Source organism: Diplotaxodon limnothrissa, linkage group LG18 (assembly GCF_057381915.1).
Source record: "Diplotaxodon limnothrissa isolate DT_005_m linkage group LG18, D_limnothrissa_male_GT1.1, whole genome shotgun sequence".
Lineage (NCBI taxonomy): Eukaryota > Metazoa > Chordata > Actinopteri > Cichliformes > Cichlidae > Diplotaxodon > Diplotaxodon limnothrissa.
This window is the reverse complement of record NC_140613.1, coordinates 246,177-268,231: the sequence shown is the minus strand read 5'-3', so window position 1 is coordinate 268,231 and position 22,055 is coordinate 246,177. Positions and strand designations below refer to the sequence as shown.

Genomic DNA, 22,055 nt, shown 5'->3' with positions numbered 1-22,055 from the left:
GGAGCCCGCCCCCGTCTTATGAAATTATTAACGATGCGCTCCCATGCACGTAATTTAGCTTATTAACCCCTTACTCCACCACTTCCTGAAAGTTCTCACGCACGAATTTCTCTGCCTCCTCAACGCTGTCAAAGCTCTTCTGCTGGCCTTTCCATGTTAATCGAAGTTTTGCTGGATGTGCCAGAGTGTGCTTTATCTAATGCTGCCATAGCTTCTTCATTACTGGGGAGAAAAGCTTCCTCTGCGCCGCTCGCTCCGCGGTCATATCTTCATAAAATGACAAACGACAGTTCTCCCACAGTATTCCTTTCTTCTGTTTAGCGGTCATGATAACTTTTTGTCGTGCAGTGTAACGGAGAAATCTCACCAGCACGATTCGAGGTGACTGACCAGGTCCCAGGCGTGGTCTCGTACTTCTGTGGCATCTTTCCAGCTCATATTCCTCCCAGCTCATATTCCTCCCAGCTCATATTCCTCCCAGCTCATATTCCTCCCAGCTCATATTCCTCCCCTCGTAGACCTAGGCCATCCGCGAGTATCTTCATCACATAATCATTTATGCTGCCACCACTTTCCAGACCCTCTTCCAGACCGATAAGCCGAACATTCAGTAATTACAAATTATTGAATGTATGTAATTCTTTGTATTACACCCCCTGGCATATGTTAATTTTGTTCTGGTTGTATACATGTTCTGTATACTGTTTCTTAATAAAGTTTAATAATTGAAAAAAAAAAAAAAAAAGGATTCCCAGAACACCTGTTGTTGGGTGAAAGCTAGATTACCGCGTGTGTGTTTGAGAGTGGGATCGGTAGATGTGATGTGACGTCATCCTCTGAGCCGCGCCGCTCTCCGTAGTCACGTGGTCGAACACGGAAGTGGCGTAAACACGAGGAGCGGCGCAGCACAGTCGGTCCAGAAGGTTCAGCGCTCACCTGTGCACGTGTAAGAGGCTTTGATGTCATGGCGGAGTCGGCGTGTGTACCTGGGCAGTTTGATGACGCGGAGGAGGACAGGTGAGTTCGTTTGTTTGTTTTGATAATGCGCTGTAAACAGTGAGGCTGTACCTGGCTAAATCACCATGGTAACGCGTCACCACTCCATAGCAGGATTCAGTCTTATCCAGGTAAGCTCAGGTGTAGCCTGGGTTTCAGCAGCTGATGCTCTGATGCTTTCATGTGTGAGCTTTTCTGTCGCGGTTACTGACGCACCTTACACACACACACACACACACACACACACACACACACACTCAGTGTAAGTCTCCATGGCCGTACTGTTGGTGTTTCAGTCCCATACAGAAACCAGCCTCTCACCATCAGGGCTTCTTGTTTCAGGCCAATATTTGCAGGTAAAATTCATTAATATTTACTACATAAATACAATCGACAGGCTTCAGGGCACAAGAACAGAACCACAACTTTAACCCACAGAGGAGCTCTGATAGCTTCACAGAGGGGACCAGTTCACAGCTCGGGCCTCTGCCTTCCTGACCATCGGGGCACCAGGGCTGCCTCCTCTTTCATCATTACATCTTGTTTGCTGTATGAGTAACTTTCGCAGAGATTTCAGCAGCTCTGACTGTGTTTTTGTTGTTTGTTTGTTTTTGTTCTGCAGCGTCAAATCAGTGGAGCTGACTCGCATCAGTGATGCACTGCCTTCATCAGAGCAGCAGGATTTCAGTGAGGAGGAGGAGGATGAGGATGATGATGAGGATGAGTGGGCCTGGAGCTCAGCAGCAGATCTGGCCAAAAGATATAACCAGGCAGCGGGTGGCTTTCAGGTAAGACAGGAAGTGAGTAGAGGTGGAAGAACCAACAGCCTTCCAGGTGTAAAAGGAGATCAGCTGATGATGTATGTGTTGAACGCCTGATTATGCAACAGAGGAGCTAACAGAGGAGCTAACAGAGGAGCTAACAGAGGAGCTAACAGGGACTAACAGAGGAGCTAACAGAGGAGCTAACACAGGAGCTAACAGGGACTAATAGAAGGACTAACAGAGGGACTAACAGAGGAGCTAACAGGGACTAATAGAGTGGCTAACAGAGGAGCTAACAGGGACTAATAGAAGGACTAACAGAGGGACTAACAGAGGAGCTAACAGGGACTAATAGAAGGACTAACAGAGGGGCTAACAGAGGGACTAACAGAGGAGCTAACAGGGACTAATAGAAGGACTAACAGAGGGGCTAACAGGGACTAACAAAGGAGCTAACAGGGACTAATAGAGTGGCTAACAGAGGGACTAACAGAGGAGCTAACAGGGACTAATAGAAGGACTAACAGAGGGACTAACAGAGGAGCTAACAGGGACTAATAGAAGGACTAACAGAGGGGCTAACAGGGACTAACAAAGGAGCTAACAGGGACTAATAGAAGTACTAACAGAGGGACTAACAGAGGAGCTAACAGGGACTAATAGAGTGGCTAACAGAGGGACTAACAGAGGAGCTAACAGGGACTAATAGAAGGACTAACAGAGGAGCTAACAGGGACTAATAGAAGGACTAACAGAGGGGCTAACAGAGGGACTAACAGAGGGGCTAACAGAGGAGCTAACAGAAGGACTAACAGAGGAGCTAACAGGGACTAATAGAAGGACTAACAGAGGGGCTAACAGAGGAGCTAACAGGGACTAACAGAGTGACTAACAGAAGAGCTAACAGGGACTAACAGAGTGGCTAACAGAGGGACTAACAGAGGAGCTAACAGGGACTAATAGAAGGACTAACAGAGGGGCTAACAGAGGAGCTAACAGGGACTAACAGAGTGGCTAACAGAGGGACTAACAGAGGAGCTAACAGGGACTAATAGCAGGACTAACAGAGGGGCTAACAGAGGAGCTAACAGGGACTAACAGAGTGACTAACAGAGGAGCTAACAGGGACTAACAGAGTGGCTAACAGAGGGACTAACAGAGGAGCTAACAGGGACTAATAGCAGGACTAACAGAGGGGCTAACAGAGGAGCTAACAGGGACTAATAGAAGGACTAACAGAGGGGCTAACAGAGGGACTAACAGAGGGGCTAACAGAGGAGCTAACAGAGGGACTAACAGAGGAGCTAACAGGGACTAATAGAAGGACTAACAGAGGGGCTAACAGAGGGACTAACAGAGGGGCTAACAGAGGAGCTAACAGAGGGACTAACAGAGGAGCTAACAGGGACTAATAGAAGGACTAACAGAGGGGCTAACAGAGGAGCTAACAGGGACTAACAGAGTGACTAACAGAAGAGCTAACAGAGACTAACAGAGTGGCTAACAGAGGGACTAACAGAGGAGCTAACAGGGACTAATAGAAGTACTAACAGAGGGACTAACAGAGGAGCTAACAGGGACTAATAGAGTGGCTAACAGAGGGACTAACAGAGGAGCTAACAGGGACTAATAGAAGGACTAACAGAGGAGCTAACAGGGACTAATAGAAGGACTAACAGAGGGGCTAACAGAGGGACTAACAGAGGGGCTAACAGAGGAGCTAACAGAAGGACTAACAGAGGAGCTAACAGGGACTAATAGAAGGACTAACAGAGGGGCTAACAGAGGAGCTAACAGGGACTAACAGAGTGACTAACAGAAGAGCTAACAGAGACTAACAGAGTGGCTAACAGAGGGACTAACAGAGGAGCTAACAGGGACTAATAGCAGGACTAACAGAGGGGCTAACAGAGGAGCTAACAGGGACTAACAGAGTGGCTAACAGAGGGACTAACAGAGGAGCTAACAGGGACTAATAGCAGGACTAACAGAGGGGCTAACAGAGGAGCTAACAGGGACTAACAGAGTGACTAACAGAGGAGCTAACAGGGACTAACAGAGTGGCTAACAGAGGGACTAACAGAGGAGCTAACAGGGACTAATAGCAGGACTAACACAGGGGCTAACAGAGGAGCTAACTGAGGAGATGAGTAGTTCCTTGGAGGACTGTTTCTGTGCAAAGCTAACTGAACCTTGCGTTATATTAACATAATTATAAAATAATAGATAGATGGGAATACAAATATGTCTGTGAAGGTTCTCATGGGAATACAAACTTTAGTCTATCTTTGTTTATACAGCTTGAATCAGAATAAAAAGCATAGAAATAAAAACAAGTCTCTATTTCCTGTTGCCTACATTGTAGAGGGGGACTTTGTCTCCAAACAGGAATATGTGTACAGTCAGAGGTTAATGTGGATTCAGCAGGTGGAGGAACCTTTAAATCAGCTGTCATGTCTCAGTGTGGGGGAAAGACTGAAAGTCATTTCCACTGAGAGCTCCAGTAGTTTCTTAGTGTGCAGGCTGTGATCAGCTGACCTGCTGCTCTCTGTGGATGTACACACCTGGATTCATCCAGATTTGAGCAAATGTAAAATTCATATTGTTGAGTCGGGGTTCTTTCCATTTTAATTCATTACTTAAACATTTAATTATTTAATGGGCTATTTAATTATTTTTGGTACTCCTGGCCCTCCATACCTTGGTATAAGCTAACTGTGAGCATGAACCCACAGCCGCTGTGCAGCAGTCACACACTCTACTGTAAACCCATCAGTGCAGCGAACTCACCTGTTCATCCTGCAGAGGATTCTCATGCAGCCTTTAAATGACAGTCTGCCTCAGTTTGATTAGTAGCAGGTTTATGAACAAACACAATGTGACAGAATTAAAACCACGAGGACTTCCATGTGAGCTTTAAATGAGCGTCCTTCTTCCTCTCCTGTCCTTCTTTCTAATCTGTCTCCATCTCTGAGTGAAGTAGCTTTCTGTCTTTTCTCTCCCTGTCAAATACAGCAGCTGGACCTTTAGCTGCAACACACTGTGAGACAAACTGCATGTTTGTTGAGCTGATAAGTGTCAGCTAATAGAAATGAGCTGACAGCGTTGCTCCTCTTCTGTAGTGCTAGCTCGATGCCAAAGAGTGTGTGTGTGTGTGTGTGTGTGTGTGTGTGTGTGTGTGTGTGTGTGTGTGTGTGTGTGTGAAATCAAATCAAATCACTTTTATTGTCACATCACATGTGCAGGTACATTGGCACAGCACATGTGAGTGAAATTCTTGTGTGCGAGCTTCACAAGCAACAGAGTTGTGCAAAATACAATAATGTAAACAAGCAAAATACAAGAATGGCTACATCTGAAACTAATAAATATATGTACAATATATAATAGTATATGCATTTCTGGATGTGTATACTAAATATTTTTCTACATGTGTGTGTGTGTGTGTACACATATTTTACAAATTAAATAGAGTCAACAATGAATAGAATATATAAAATAAAATATACAGAGTGAGACATGTGCAAAACAGTGGCGTTACTGTACAGTATGGAGTGCATAATGTTAAAGTTCCAGTAGTGAAGCTGAGGTGTCTATGACGTGTTCAGCAGTCTGATGGCCTGGTGGAAGAAGCTGTCTCTCAGTCTGCTGGTTCGGGACCGGATGCTGCAGAACCTCCTTCCTGATGGAAGTAGTCTGAACAGTTTATGGCTGGGGTGACTGGAGTCCTTGATGATCCTCCCCGCTTTCCTCAGGCACCGCTTCCTGTAGATGTCTTGGAGGGAGGGAAGCTCACCTCCAATTATCCGTTCAGAGCACCGCACTACTCGCTGGAGAGCTTTGCAGTTGTAGGCGGTGCTGTTGCCATACCAGGTGGTGATGCATCCAGTGAGGATGCTCTCAATGGCACAGTGATAGAAGGTCCTGAGGATGTGGGGGCTCATGCCGAATCTTTTCAGTCTCCTGAGAAAGAAGAGGCGCTGCTGCGCCTTCTTCACTGTTTTGTTTGTGTGTACTGACCACGTAAGATCCTCAGCCAGATGTACACCAAGGAACCGGAAGCTGCTCACTCTCTCCACAGCAGCGCCGTTGATGGTGATGGGGGTGTGTACTTCTCTGCACCTCCGGAAGTCCACTATCAACTCCTTTGTCTTTGCGACGTTGAGGGTGAGATGGTTGTCTTGACACCAGTGGGTCAGGGCGCTGACCTCCTCCCTGTAAGCCGTCTCATCACCGTTGGTGATAAGACCCACCACTGTAGTGTCGTCCGCAAACTTCACAATGATGTTGGAGTTGTTAGTGGCTGTGCAGTCGTAGGTGTAGAGTGAGTACAGGAGAAGGCTCAGTACACACCCCTGTGGAGCACCAGTGTTCATCTCCTCCACACATCACTCACTCACTTGGACACTAGAAGGGGGAATTATGTTAAAATGCTCTTCATAGACTACAGCTCTGCATTTAACACCATAATTCCCTCCACACTCACCACCAAGCTGGAGCATCTGGGACTCAGCTCATCTATGTGTCAGTGGATCTCCAACTTCCTAACTGGCAGACCACAGGCAGTAAGGATGGGCGGACATGTCTCAGCCTCCACCACTCTCAGCACTGGAGCCCCCCAGGGGTGTGTTCTGAGCCCCCTGCTGTACTCTTTGTACACATATGACTGTGTGGCCACTACCAGCTCCACCACCATCATCAAGTTTGCTGACGACACCGTCGTGGTGGGCCTGATCTCTGATAACAACGAGACGGCCTACCTGAAGGAGAATAGGAATCTGGAGAACTGGTGCCAGAGGAACAACCTCCTTCTAAACGTCAGTAAGACAAAGGAGCTGATAGTGGACTTCAGCACTAAGCAGGAGAGGAACTACCAGACCCCCGTCACCAACGAGTGCCCAGTGGAGAGAGTGGACAGCTTCAAATACCTCAGAGTTCACATCACGCAGGACCTGTCATGGTCCTGTCACATCAACACCGTGGTGAAAAAGGCCCGTCAGCGTCTCTACCACCTCAGACGCTTGAGAGACTTCCAACTGCCCTCCAAGGTGCTCAGGAACTTTTACTCGTGCACCATAGAGAGCATCCTGACGGGAAACATCTCAACCTGGTTCGGGAACAGCACCATGCAGGACAGACGAGCTCTACAGAGGGTTGTGCGGTCAGCTGAGCGCACCATCCGCTCCGAGCTCCCTGACCTGCACTCAATCTACAGCAGGCGGTGCTGGACCAAGGCCAGGAAGATGGTGAAGGACCTCAGCCATCCCAACAACAGACTGTTCTCTCTGCTGAGGTCAGGAAAGCGATTCCGCTCCCTGAAGACCAACACAGAGAGACTGAGGAGGAGCTTCTTCCCGCAGGCGATACGGTCTCTCAATCACACCACCACACAGTACTGACCCACACATATGGTTCTTACACACACACTGGACTTTCTGGACTTTGGTTTTGCACAACACTGGTCACTATATTCTTCATTTCCAGTTAATACTTGTACAGCTGCTGTTATTGTGTATATATTTATTTATATTTATATTTCTTCATACATTCTTATATAGTTCTATATTGTGTATTTTGTTGTACAGTTATTTTATTTTCAACTTTAATTTATATATTTTATCTTATTCTTCCCAGTTAAATTTACCCTTCATTCTAATTTGTGTTGTACAGTTATTTCATTTTTAACCTTAATTTATATTTTATTCCTTCATAGTTAAATTTACCCTTTTTAAATTTTCATATTTATTTCCTATCTTTTTCATAGCCTTTTCCTTTTTTGTTTTCTTTAGGTCACGAGCAGTTGTCCAAGCATTTCACTACATATCGTACTGTGTATGACTGTGTACGTGACAAATAAAATTTGAATTTGAATTTGGGGGATGAGGTGATGCTGCCCAGTCTGACCACTTGGCGTCTGTCAGACAGGAAGCTAAGGATCCAGCTGCAGAGGGAGCTGCTCAGTCCTAGATCCTGCAGTTTCCTGTCCAGCTTCGAGGGAACGATGGTATTGAATGCTGAGCTGTAATCTACAAACAGCATTCTCACATACGTGTCTCTCTTCTCCAGGTGTGACAGGGCAGTGTGTAGTGTCAGGGCTATGGCATCATCAGTGGACCTGTTGTGGCGGTATGCTAACTGTAGAGGGTCCAGTGAGTCGGGTAGTGCAGAGCAGATGAAGTCCCTGACCAGCTTCTCGAAGCATTTGCTTACGATGGGGGTCAGGGCTACAGGTCGCCAGTCGTTCAATGAGGAGATGGTGGAGGATTTGGGTACAGGGACGACGGTGGCCATTTTGAAGCAGGCTGGGACTACAGACAGAGAGAGGGAAAGGTTGAAGATGTGCGTGAACACTCCAGCCAGCTGAGCCGCGCATGACTTGAGGACGCGGCCGGGAATCCCGTCCGGACCTGTAGCTTTGCGTGCGTTCACCTTCCTGAAGCACCTCCGCACATCCTCCTCAGACACAGTGTGCGCACTGACGTCATCCGCGGTGCGCACACTGTCCGGTCTCATGGTGTTCGCTGTGTCGAATCTAGCGTAGAATACGTTTAGATCCTCACACAGAGAGGCCGTGGTCTGCGGTGTGCTGGTTTTCCCTCTAAAGTCTGTGATCGTGTTTAGTCCCTGCCACATCCTCCGAGGGTTGTCAAACTGTTGCTCCACCCTGTCCCTGTACTCATGTTTGGCTGCTTTGATCGTCTTCCGGAGTTGGTAATGTGCGTGTTTGTAGTCCGATGTGTTCGCGGAGGCAAAGGCGGTGTTCCGTGCCGCGCGAACATCTCCGTTAATCCAGGGTTTTTGATTTGGGAAGGATTTAACTGTTCTGGATGGGACGACATCTTCCACGCATTTCCTGATAAATCCACAGACTGAGTCTGTGTATTCATCAATGTCCCTAGCAGCCACGTGAAACATTTCCCAGTCCGCGTGATCAAAACAGTCCCGCAGCGCAGACTCCGATTGGTCCGTCCAACAGTGCACCGCCCTCCGGGTTGGAGCTTCCTGTTTCAGCTTCTGCCTGTAGGTGGGCAGGAGCAGGATGGAGCGGTGATCTGATTGGCCGAATGGGGCGCGGGGGAGGGCTTTGTACGCATCCCGGAAAGAGGTGTAGCAGTGGTCGAGTAGCCGGTCTCCACGTGTGTTGAAAAGGATGTGTTGATGGAGTTTTGGTGAGACTTTCTTCAGGTTTCCCTTATTAAAGTCTCCGGCTGTGATAAACGCTGCCTCTGGGTGTGCGGTTTCCTCGCTGCTGATCGCGCTGTACAGTTCCCTGAGTGCACGGTCAGTGTCGGCTTGTGGGGGAATGTAAACAGCCGTAATAATCACTGCTGTAAATTCCCTCGGTAGCCAGAATGGCCGGCACTTAATCATCAGGTACTCCAGGTCCGGTGAGCAGAAGGATTTGACCGGGTGCACGTTCGCATAATCACACCAGCTGTTGTTGATCATGAAACACACACCACCGCCTCTGCTTTTCCCAGTAAGATCCTGTGACCTGTCCGCGCGGTGCACAGAGAACCCCGGCAGTTGTATTGCGGAGTCCGGTACTTTGTCCGATAGCCAGGTTTCTGTGAGGCAGATCACGCAGCAGTCCCGCATCTCTCGCTGGAATGAGATCCGTGCCCGAAGCTCGCACAGCTTGTTCTCCAGAGACTGCATATTAGCCAGTAATAAACTGGGTAACGGTGGTCTGTAAGTGCGCCGTCTCAGTCGAACCAGAACGCCAGATCTTCTCCCTCTGCGTCGGCGTTTGCGGCCTCCAGGGCCAGAGAACAAAGGCGTCTCAGGTGAGATGAATGGGGGGTCTGCAAACGGAGGGTCCGTGTTGCAAAACTTGAACTCCGGAAAGTTATAAGAAAGACCGTCTTTTATGTCCAGTAAGGTTTGTCGGTCGTACACAAGGAGACAAGTGCTGCTCGTGAAAAAATAAAGGAAAAGTAAAATTAAACACAGAAGAAAGCCGTTGCTTGGGGGAGCTCGCGACGAGGCTGCCATACTCGGCGCCATCTTGTTCTTGTATCTTCGTGTGTGTGTGTGTGAGACGTTATAACCTGAGTTATTTTTGTGCACAGAGTCTCCGACTGCAGTCCAACAGACAGAATCCGTCCAATAAGAAGCTGCCGTCATCAACGCCATCTGACAAAGCTCTGAGGAAATATGAACACAAGATCAACCTGGGTAAGAAACACACACACAAAATGCAGATTTTGGTCCTCACAAAGATAGCTAGACAGGAACATACTCACACACAGCTTTTTAGTTTCGTGAAGCTCTTAAACGACATCGATGTGGCATTTCATCCGCCTTTCAGAGCGACCTGTCTGCTCACAGCTGATTGTCAGTATTGATTGTATTGATTGATCACCTGCACCCAACGGCCTGCTATAAGCCGCTGTGGAGGTCTGGAGCCAGTGAAGCATCATCGAGTCTGCGTCTCTGGTCCAACGTCGGTGTAGGCTTTGTAGTTATGATCAGGAATCGATTGAATCGACTGATCGTCTTTGTTTTCCGGCAGACAAACTGAACTACGCAGACTCAGTGATCAATAAAGTGACGACGATGCAGAAACAGAGAGAAGCCGACACGTGAGTGTGAGAGCAGCTGATGATGCTGCCATCAGCCGTGGTGTTCCTGCTGTGACTCACATCCTGATTGGCTTCTCTCCACAGGTACAGAGTGAGGGACAAATCAGATCGAGCCACAGTGGAACAGGTGAGTTCCTGTAGCGGCTCTGGCCTACAATCTAGAGCACCTCGAGGCGACTGTTGTTGTGATGCGATGCTACCACTTTTACTGAGTTCTTTAGGAAAGAAATGCCAGGAGGTGAAAGATAATCAATAAGGTGAAGATCAATAAGCAGCTGATGCTTTCTTCTTCTTCAGGTGTTAGACCCTCGAACTCGAATGATTCTCTTTAAGATGCTGAGTCGAGGAATTATCTCCGAGATCAACGGCTGCATCAGCACCGGGAAGGAGGTCAGACCATTCACTAATCGCTCGATCAATGCGCTGAACAGTTACACGTGCGCTGATCAATACTCGTCCCTCTCAGGCAAACGTTTATCACGCCAGCACAGCAGCCGGGGACAGCAGAGCCATCAAGATCTACAAGACGTCCATCCTGCTGTTCAAAGACCGCGATAAGTACGTCAGCGGGGAGTTCAGGTGAGTCCGGCACCACAGAAGAAGAGCGCTCAGGTACACCACGAGCACTTCCTGTTGCCTCCAGGTACAGCAGGAGACTCCTTCAGGAACAGTTTGTCCTGTTGGACAAACTGGCAGGTCCTGATGGAATACATGGAAAGGTTCTCAGAGCATGTGCTGACGAACTGACCGGAGTCTTCACTAAAATCTTCAACCTTTCCTTGTCATCAAACACCGTCCCGCCCTGCCTCAAAACCTCCACCATCATCCCCATCGCCAAGAAGACAGCTGTGGCCAGCCCAAATGACTACAGGCCTGTTGCACTTACGCCTGTAGTGATGAAGTGCTTTGAGAGACTGGTCTGTCAGCACATCAGGGCCGGTCTGCCTCCCACTCTGGACCCCCACCAATTTGCCTACAGGACAAATCGTTCCACCGAGGACGCTATCACCATAGCGCTCCACACTGCGCTGAGTCACCTGGAGCACCGAGGAAGCTATGTGAGAATGCTCTTTCTGGACTTCAGCTCAGCATTCAATCATATCATCCCGGAGATCCTGGTCCAGAAACTGTCTCACCTGGGACTCTCCACCCCCATCTGCCTCTGGATCCAAGATGGCGGCGCGCACAGACGCAGCGGCCCGGAGCTCCTACACTTTTGCACTTTTGGTGGTACTGTGTATTATTTCACACAGTCTGGGGTTACTTCAATACAACAGAGATGATCTACTACAACTAAGCCGTGGAGATCTTCAACTAACATCCGAGTATCTCATCCCCCCGGAGATCCCCCCGGAGATCGTTAAGCAACCCCCGGGGCTACCCGCAACAGCAAGCCGCAGGAGGAGACGTTGCGAGCGGAGGCAGAAGAGAGGCAAGCGGGGAGGCCTGTGGGCACGGCTAAAGACTAGTCCGTTTAAACCACCACTCCCGATCATATTCCTCTCCAACGCCCGTTCAATCCGTTACAAACTGGATGAAATACGACTGCAGATCGCCACTCGACGGACTTTTAATAACTGTTCGTGCATGATTTTCACTGAAACCTGGCTGGACAGCGCCATTCCCGATGCGGCTATCGATCTAGCAGGCCGCACCGCCTATCGAGCCGACAGGTCTGCGGACTCGGGTAAGAAGACTGGCGGGGGGCTGTGCATCTATATTAACAACCTTTGGTGCACGAACGTCACGGTAACGGAAAAACTGTGCAGTACAGAGGTAGAACTGTTGGTGTTAAAGTGCCGTCCATTCTATCTCCCTCGGGAATTTTCTGCCGTTTACATCTGCGCTGTTTACATTCCACCAGATGCTAATGCTAAGCTAGCGTTAGCACAATTGAGCAGCAGCATCAATAACAGCCTGGTAGCACACCCGGACAGTGTCTTTATTGCGGCTGGGGATTTTAACCACGCGGACCTGAAATCTGTACTTCACAATTTCCACCGTAATGTGAAGTGTGCTACCAGAGGAGATAGAACGTTGGACCAGGTGTACACCAACATGGCGAATGCGTACAGAGCCCAGGCTTATCCCCACCTGGGTCTGTCAGACCATCTCTCCCTTCTGCTACACCCAATATACACACAAAAGATCAAGAGCACTGGGATTACAACCAAAACCGTGAGAACATGGCCGCAGGATGCTATTCCGATGCTTCAGGACTGTTTCCACTGCACAGACTGGGATGTATTCAAGGTGCAGGACACTGACAATCGTGTCGCATTGGACAGTTACACCTCCACTGTCTTGGACTACATCTGTTTCTGTGTGGACAATGTAACAACTTGGAAACGATTCCGTGTGTTCCCTAATAATCCACCCTGGATGACACACGGAGTTCAACAACTTATTCGAACAAGGAACAACGCTTTCAAATCCGGGGACCAGGAGGCATACAGTGCTGCCAGGGCCAACCTGAGAAGAGGCATCAAGACTGCCAAGCAGCAGCACAGGAGGCGTATCGAGGCCAGGTTTGAGAACAACACAAACCCAAGGCAGGTCTGGGAGGGCATCAGGGCTATCACGGACTACAAAAGAAGAACACCATCACCCTCAGCCGACAGTTCTACTCTGGCTGAGGATCTAAATCTCTTTTATGCCCGTTTTGACAGGGAGAACACCGACCCTGTCCTGTCCCCTCTCCCCTCAACCGACCCTGCTCCGGTCCTGAGCACTCATGAGCTGAGGCGTGTGTTCCGGAGCATTAACACCAGGAAGGCGGCCGGGCCGGATGGAGTGCTGGGCCGGGTGCTAAAAGACTGTGCTGCGGACCTGGCGGACGTCTTCACCTCTATATATACAGCGGGGAAAATAAGTATTTGACACATCAGCATTTTTATCAGTAAGGGGATTTCCAAGTGGACTATTGACACAACATTTCCACCAGATGTTGCCATCAAGCCAAATATTGACGTCATACAAACAAATCAGAACATATAAGTATACAAGTTAAACCACAATAAATAAAGTGAAATGACACAGGGAATAAGTATTGAATACATGGAGATAACAAGGGGCAAAATGACATAGAAAGCCAGGAGATCACCTGAAATCTGTCAGTATTGATAGAGAAATCCTGTCCCCTATCAGTACTAATTGATATCAGCTGCTTTAGTCCTAATTGATGGCCTATAAAGGCTCCTCATTACCCAGAAGGCACACAGGAAAGACTTCATGATGGGTAAAAGCAAAGAACTCTCTCAAGATCTACGTAATCTTATCGTTGAAAAGCATTTTGATGGGAATGGTTATAGGTGCATTTCCAGAATGCTGAATGTTCCTGTGAGCACTGTGGGGGCCATTATCCGGAAATGGAAAGTGCATCAGTTCACCATAAACCTGCCACGATCAGGTGCTCCACGCAAGATCCCTGTCCGAGGAGTCCAAAGAATAATCAGGAGGGTTCTCCAAGAGCCAAGAACCACTCGGACAGAACTTCAGGAAGACCTTGCATCAGCAGGTACTGTTGTTTCAAAGAAAACTATAAGCAATGCACTGAACCGCCATGGCATCCATGCACGCTCACCACGCAAGACTCCATTGCTGAACAAAAAGCATGTCAAGGCTCGGTTAAACTTTGCGCAACAGCATTTGGAGAAGCCTGTGGATTATTGGACGACTATAGTATGGTCAGATGAAAGCAAAATTGAACTTTTTGGCAGTCATTCTACACACCATGTTTGGAGAAGAAATGGCACTGCTCACCACCCCAAGAACACCATACCAACAGTCAAGTTTGGGGGTGGAAGCATCATGGTTTGGGGCTGCTTTTCAGCAAGGGGTACTGGCAGACTTCATATTATTGAAGGCAGGATGAATGGAGAGATGTACCGGGACATTCTGGATAAAAATCTGCTGCCATCTACCAGGAAGCTAAAAATGAAAAGAGGGTGGACATTTCAGCAAGACAATGATCCCAAACACAAGGCCAAGGAAACAATGAAGTGGTTTCAAAGAAAGAAAATCAAGTTGCTTGAATGGCCCAGTCAATCACCTGACCTAAATCCCATAGAAAATCTATGGAGAGAACTGAAGATTAAAGTTCATAAAAGAGGCCCAAGGAACCTTCAAGATTTAAAGACCGTTTGTGTGGAAGAATGGGCCAGAATCACTCCTGAGCAATGCAGACGACTGGTCTATCCATACAAGAGGCGTCTAGAAGCTGTAATCACCAACAAAGGCTTTTCTACAAAGTATTGAATAAAGTGTGTTCAATACTTATTCCCTGTGTCATTTCACTTTATTTATTATGGTTTACCTTGTATACTTATATGTTCTGATTTGATTGTATGACTTCAATATTTGGCTTGATGGCAACATCTGGTGGAAATGTTGTGTCAATAGTCCACTTGGAAATCCCCTTACTGATAAAAATGCTGATGTGTCAAATACTTATTTTCCCCGCTGTAACACCTCGTTGTCCTGTTCACTGGTACCATCCTGTTTCAAAGCAGCAACCATCGTTCCCATCCCAAAACAGTCAAATGTCACATGTCTGAACGATTTCAGACCTGTGGCACTCACCCCCATTCCCGCCAAATGCCTGGAGAGACTGGTCATTAAACACATCAGAGCTGCTTTTCCACCATCCCTGGACTCGCACCAGTTTGCATACAGGGAGAACCGGTCAACCGAGGATGCGATCGCCACAGTGCTGCACACATTACTGAAGCACTTGGAACACAGGAACACCTATGCACGGCTCCTCTTTGTAGACTACAGCTCGGCTTTTAATACCATCCGGCCATACAAACTCCGTCCCAAACTCCACCAACTGGGACTTAACTCCTCTCTGTGCAACTGGATTGTGGACTTCCTCACTAACCGTAGACAGAGTGTCAGAGTGGGTAAGAACACCTCTTCCACCCTTGTGGTCAACACCGGTGCCCCTCAGGGGTGTGTTCTGAGCCCTCTGCTATACACTCTCTTCACCCATGACTGTATTTCCTCCTGCGCGTCCAATCTCATTGTTAAGTTTGCAGATGACACTACAGTGCTCGGACTTATATCCAACAATGATGAGACAAACTATAGGACAGAGGTGCAACAACTAGAGTCATGGTGCCACGACAATAACTTGGTCTTAAACACCAAAAAGACCAAGGAGATCATTGTAGATTTCCGGAAGAGGGGTCATAACAACCATCTGCCTCTCTTCATTGGCAGTGAGGCGGTGGAGAGGGTGAGCAGTTTTAAATTCTTGGGGGTAACTGTGACCGAGGACCTGTCCTGGGGCAACCATATCACCTCAGTTGTACGGAAGGCCCAACAGCGCCTCTACTACCTGAGGAGACTGCGGAGCGCACACATTCCCAGATCTCTGATGTTGAACTTCTACAACTGTGCCATCAGCAGCGTTCTGACGTATGGATTTCTAGTGTGGTTCCCCAGCTGCACCAAGGCCGATCAGCAAGCACTCCAGCGGGTGGTGAAAGAAGCTGGCAGAATTATTGGAACAAGTCTGCCAGAGATCAGTAATATCTTCCCCACTCGCTGTCTGAGGAGGGTGCACAGTATCCTGCGGGACCAACATCACCCTGCGCGCCACATTTTCCATCTGCTGCCCTCAGGGAGAAGGTACAGGTCTATACAGGCCAGAACATCCAGACTGGCCAACAGCCTGTATCCACAGGCTGTGAGGCTCCTGAACTCTCTGCCCCCCTCTCACGGACAATAACCATATCCAACTTCTTAATAGCAATGAACTGGTCTGCATTGGTGCATCATATCTTTATTCTCTTCCCCCTCCTGCCCCCCCCCCCCCCTCTTTCTTAAATAGATAACTATCATATCTGATATCATATCTCACAGTACAATAATATTGAATGGGTTGCATTGTTGTATTTTGTCATGTTTCTCAGGTCTTTGTCTGAATTTCTACGAACATTATTGCTAAGGATTGTCTTATTGCATTGGAGTCACACTGGGTTAAATATGTACACTTGGGTTTTAAGGGGTATTTATTATTTTCTTCTTTTTTTTGGGTTGTATGGAAGCCCCAAACGCAATTTCATTGTTCTTGACAATGACAATAAATAAATAAATACTAAATACTAAATCAAGGACTTCCTGACAAATAGACCACAGTCTGTCAGACTCGGCCCCCACCGGTCCAGCACCATCACACTCAGCACCGGGTCTCCACAAGGATGTGTTTTGAGTCCCCTCCTGTTTACGCTCTACACATCCAACTGCTCCCCTACCCATCTCTCAAACACCATCATAAAGTTCGCGGATGACACCACAGTGGTTGGACTCATCTCAAGGGGGGATGAGTCGGACTACAGAGATGAGGTCAACAGACTGACTGAGTGGTGTTCAGTTAACAACCTCCAACTGAACACCACGAAAACTAAAGAACTTATCTTGGACTTCAGGAAGGGCAGAGCAGACCCGGCCCCACTTTACATTCACGGGAGCTGTGTGGAGAGGGTACACTCCATGAGGTTTCTGGGCGTGCAGATCTCTGATGACCTCTCCTGGACTGCAAATACTACGGCGGTGGTTAAAAAGGCCGAGCAGCGTCTCCACTTTCTGAGAGTGCTCAGGAGGAACAACCTGGAGGAGAGGCTGCTGGTGACATTTTACAGAGCCACCATAGAGAGCATCCTAACGTACGGCATAACAACATGGTATGCAGGGTGCTCAGCTGCGGACAGGAAAGTACTGCAGAGGGTCATCAACACAGCCCAGAAGATCACTGGCTGCTCTCTGCCCAGCCTGGAGGTCACTGCAAACTCTCGGTACCTCAGCAGAGCTGGCAATATCATCAAGGACCACTCTCACCCCAGCAACCAACTGTTTGAACTATTACCGTCAGGCCGACGGTACAGGTCACATAAAACCAGGACAAACAGATTCAGGGATAGCTTCTTTCCCAGAGCTATCACCGTAGTAAATAAGCACAAAAACAAGTGAACCTATTCCATACCGTCACTGTCATTATATTATGCTGCTATCCTGTATATATTGTACATACTATTGTTTGAGTACTTACGATTGTTTTTTTGTACTTTTTATATTTTACATTTATATTTATTATTGAAACTTGCACCAAGGGAGTGGCACTCCAATTTCGTTGTACTCTGTACAATGACAATAAAGGCTATTCTATTCTATTCTATTCTATTCTATTCTATTCTATTCTGCAGGTTCCGTCATGGGTACTGTAAAGGAAACCCCCGGAAGATGGTGAGAACATGGGCAGAGAAGGAGATGAGGAACCTCATCAGGTCAGAACCTTTGTAACCACACCCAGAACCAAACAGAACTGGTTCTGACTGGTAGAACCCAGTAAAGCCTGTGTCAAGCGTTAGAGATGCTCTTACTGATAACATGGACCCGCTCTGATTGCATAACCTGTTAAAAACATGGAACCTGTCCCGTTGTCAGAACTTGTTCGGATTGCTAGAACCCAGTAGAACTCGTGTGTGTGTTTCAGGCTGCAGACGGCGAGAATCCCGAGCCCAGAACCTCTCCTCCTCAGAAGCCACGTTCTGCTGATGGGGTTCATTGGAAAAGACAACGTGTAAGTATCGGTCCGATTAATAATCGATCACATCAGCAGAGTCTTACGCTGACTTTAAGGTGATTTTACAGGTTTTTTTGACACTTTTTATTTATTTAGGAACATTTTTATGCAACAAGATAAAATAGAAAAAGAAAAAACAGAAACAGTATGAGGTCATGGGAAGATAACATACGCCCGTACATACATCTGCACATCCACACATACATACGTCAGCAAGTCTGCATTACTAATTCTATGCATTAAAGGGCGCTGCCACAAGCTGTAAAGTCCAGCCATTTTCTCCACCGTCTCCTTCCCAAATCTCCCTGCAGTCGCAGAGTGAAAGTCATACATTCCATCAATTTGACGTCTTCCACTATAGAGGTAAAAAGTGTTACAGTGGGAGGATCTCTACAGAGCCAGCGTTTTGTTGTGGCCTTCTTCGCAGAAGCCAAGAGAACTTTCAGAAGATAAACATCATCTGCAACTAAATCGTCTGTAAAACATCCCAGATACAATGAGGTAAATGTACAAGACACGTGGAATCCCAACACCTCTGTAATTATCTTTATAACTTCCATCCAGAAGGGTCGTATGAGTGGGCAGGACCAGAATACATGACCGTAATCAGCCACGTCTTCCCCACAACTCCTCCAGCAAAACGCAGGTGTAGCACTGAATTTAGACTTCTGTTTAGGCGTTATGAAATAGCGTATAATGTTCTTCCAGCAGAAGTCCCGCCACATGTTGGAGTTAGTCGTGGTAAACTGTGTCTCCCAGATCCGTGCCCACCCATCTTCTGTAATCACAATGTCCATTTCTTTTTCCCATTTCTGCTTTATGTAAATCGTTGAGTGCCCTTTGAGCTTAGTCAGACATTTATACAGTTTACTTATCAAGGCTCTGTTACTCCCAGAGTCATAAGCATCAATGAAAATATTAACAATCGAGAAGTCTCCACGGACACAGCTCTTCAGTCTTTTGCCAATATAGTCACGGAGTTGCAAGTATCAAAAAAAGTCTTGTTTCTCGAGGTCGTAAGTCTTGCATAGGGTATCAAAAGCCATAATTTTAGATTCTACAATAACCAAACACCCAGCAGTGATTCCATGCCACACCCATGGTTCAAATCTACTATCGTGGGAAGCAGGTAAAAAATCAGGGTCATACGCTGGCCACCTCAGAAGTTTTATCTCTTCCTGGAGTTGTGTTCTCCTTTATTCATCGCTGTCTCTTTCATTCATGGGACAGTCCAGCCCCTCTGCTGAAGAACGCCTCACTTTCGGAGTCGAAGGCTCGGGAGCTCTACCTGCAGGTCATACAGAACATGAGGAAGATGTTTCAGGAGGCTCGACTCGTCCACGCCGACCTCAGCGAGTTCAACATGCTGTGAGTTGACTCTTTCAAAGTAAACTTCCTGTGGACCCTTCGGTGTGTTTGATGTATTTCGGCTGTCTGCAGGTATCACAACGGAGACGCTTACATCATCGATGTGTCGCAGTCGGTGGAGCACGATCATCCTCACGCCCTGGAGTTCCTGCGGAAGGACTGCAGCAACATCAATGGTGAGAGGGGTTCTTTCAGAATAACAGGTGAAAGTGAAGAGCAGGTTCTTCTGAAGATGTCGTGCTCTGGCCTCTGACTGCGCTGTCTTCTTTCCCAGAGTTCTTTGTGAAGCACGGCGTGGCTGTGATGACAGTCAGGGAGCTCTTTGACTTCATCACTGACCCGTCCATCACCAGCCAGAACATTGACCAGTACCTGGACAAGGTGCTAACAGCTGCACGGGTCATGTTTTTGCAAGAACGTGCAGAACTTGTTTGATTGACACTTATCGCACTTCTCTCTGATTGTTCAGGCGATGGTGATTGCAGCTGAGAGGACGTCGGAGGAGCGATCGAGTCAGGATGGTGTGGACGAGGAGGTGATGCCTCACAGCTGCTTACACTGATGAGTTTGCCCTTTCTGAGCCAGTCTCACTTCTGACCTCTGACCCCTCAGGTGTTTAAAAAGGCCTACATCCCCCGTACTCTGACTGAGGTGAGTCATTACGAGCGTGACGTCGACCTGGTGAGGACGCAGGAGGAAGAGTCGGCCATCAGTGGACAGAATGACAATGTAAGACCACGAACTCGATGATGCTGATGATGGTGATGATGATGCCGATGATGATGAAGGTATTTTGTGTCTCTCAGATCCTGTATCAGACGCTGACAGGGCTGAAGAAGGACCTCTCTGGAGTTCAGACGGTACGTCACACGTCAGGCGGCCCTTAGCGTAGCGTGGGCGTGGAGTATTTTAGGAGGAAGGTCTTGCTCTGTGGCCGCCATCTTAAAACCCCTCTAGGCAGTTAAACAGCTCCACAGCGAGGAGAGCTGATCAGATCCTGAAAGGGCCTCAACAGCTCAGGTGATCTCACCTGTCTGGTGTCTCCTCAGGTTCCCGCTCTCCTGGAGGACGACTGCTCCTCCTCACAGGAAGAGGAGGAAGAAGAGGAGGAAGAAGAGGAGGAGGAGCAGCAAAGTGAGGATGCTCAGATGGACAGAAAGGTGAAGCAGCAGCAGCGGTGTTCGGGGTTTATCTGTTTGTGCAGCTGGCTCTTCTGTTCGACAGAAGGAAGGTTAGAATTAGCTAAGACAGCTGGGGCGAGTGTTTCGCCGTCAGGTGCAGCTGACTGTGGGGTGTGTCGACACCCTGCTGGGTGGGCGGAGGTTTGCACACCCAAGATTGTGAAAGCGACAACTCGAGATTGAGACGATGTCCACCAAAAATGTCTAACGAGTTTGAAGTGACTGTGAATTCAAGGTCAGAGGCCAGTTTTCTGATGTCACCTGGGATTTTACAAACGATACCGGAGCTGAACGTACCAGCAGGCTAGGAGGGGTTGCTCCGCCCACTGCCAGCAAGGTTAAACTGCTGACAGCCTGAAGGTCTGCGGCGCCTCCGTTTGTCAGAGAGAGGCTGAGCGTGTTTACGGGTCCAGCACTGATCAATGGCAGATGATGATCAGTTTTTGCTTCAGGGCTTCATTTGAACTCGTAGCGCTCTGTGATCGTCATGGAAACATGACTAAAAATAGACCTGCAGTAGAAGCGTGTCTATGAGTGGCGTGTGACAAGCCCACAAACACACTGATGACACGGCAGCAGCAGTGATGTCATCATTTAATGAGTCTGTCTACACACGGTGAAGAGCAAAGAGGCGGAGCTTAAATGGCACGTAAATACAATCAAAGGGTGTTTCTGAGAAGTGTGAGTCTTCTTCTCCTCTTCAGTGTTTGCCTCCTGCGTGTGGAGCAGCCAACGCTTTGTGGCACATGTACAAACACAAGGCCGATTACAGGCGTAGCTGGAGGAGTAAATAACAAACGCACATACAGAGCTACATACAGGAAGCAGCAGGAGCAGGTTACTGCTCAGAAAACGTGGTTCAAACCGTCTTTCTGAGCACTGGGAACTGTCATGTTATTAATAAGAAGATGGCTGCTGCAGCAGGTCAGAGGTCAAAGTGTTGTGCGCGTCGTTCCTGACGTCACGTCTCGCCATGTTTCCTTTCAGGAGAGGAAGAAGATGGTGAAGGAGGCTCAGCGAGAGAAACGTCGAACCAAAGTACCCAAGCACGTGAAGAAGAGGAAGGAGAAGGTGGCCAAGACGAAGAAGGGCAGATGATGAGTGCCTCCTGCCTCAACCTCCACCTAACAGCCAATCACCAGCGAGCAGAGCTGAGAGCTGCTGCTAGTGAACTTTATGAACAACAGAAACTTTATTTGTACAAATTAACAGAATAAAGATTTTTTTCCCATGATGGTGTTGTCTTTGCGAGAGTCATGTGACCAAACTGCTCTCTGATTATTCATTGGTTGAAGCCCCACCCCCTCGCTGGGTTTGGTCTATAAATAAAGTCCTCCCCACCCTCTTCCTCTGACTCCTCCCCTTCTGCATCGATTAGTCATAAGTGGTGAGAGCTGGATTTGCCATGGCGAAGGAAGATGAGTCATGTGCGGGAACAGTGTTGGGAAAACTTAAGCCGCTGTGAGATGAGCTGGATCAGCCTGAATCTGTGATCCGGATTCACCTTGGACCCGCCCCTCCGTCCAGGTGAACTCGGACCTGGTTTGTGGATCCAAGTTGACCTGCTGAGGCT

At 48.0% G+C, this 22,055-nt stretch overlaps 1 protein-coding gene across 1 annotated transcript; it reads left to right on the top strand.

The window, feature by feature from the left end:
- The first annotated feature begins 878 nt into the window (after positions 1–878).
- On the top strand, positions 879–21,704 carry riok1 (RIO kinase 1 (yeast)). The gene is made up of 17 exons (XM_085377416.1): positions 879–1,017; positions 1,619–1,784; positions 9,833–9,938; positions 10,276–10,345; positions 10,430–10,472; positions 10,643–10,735; positions 10,812–10,924; positions 17,554–17,634; positions 17,844–17,930; positions 19,164–19,301; positions 19,374–19,477; positions 19,576–19,682; positions 19,771–19,836; positions 19,914–20,030; positions 20,108–20,161; positions 20,351–20,461; positions 21,470–21,704. The coding sequence occupies exons 1-17, from the start codon at positions 965–967 to the stop codon at positions 21,578–21,580; spliced, it is 1,620 nt and encodes a 539-aa protein (XP_085233542.1). The 5' UTR covers positions 879–964; the 3' UTR covers positions 21,581–21,704.
- The last annotated feature ends 351 nt before the right edge of the window (positions 21,705–22,055 follow it).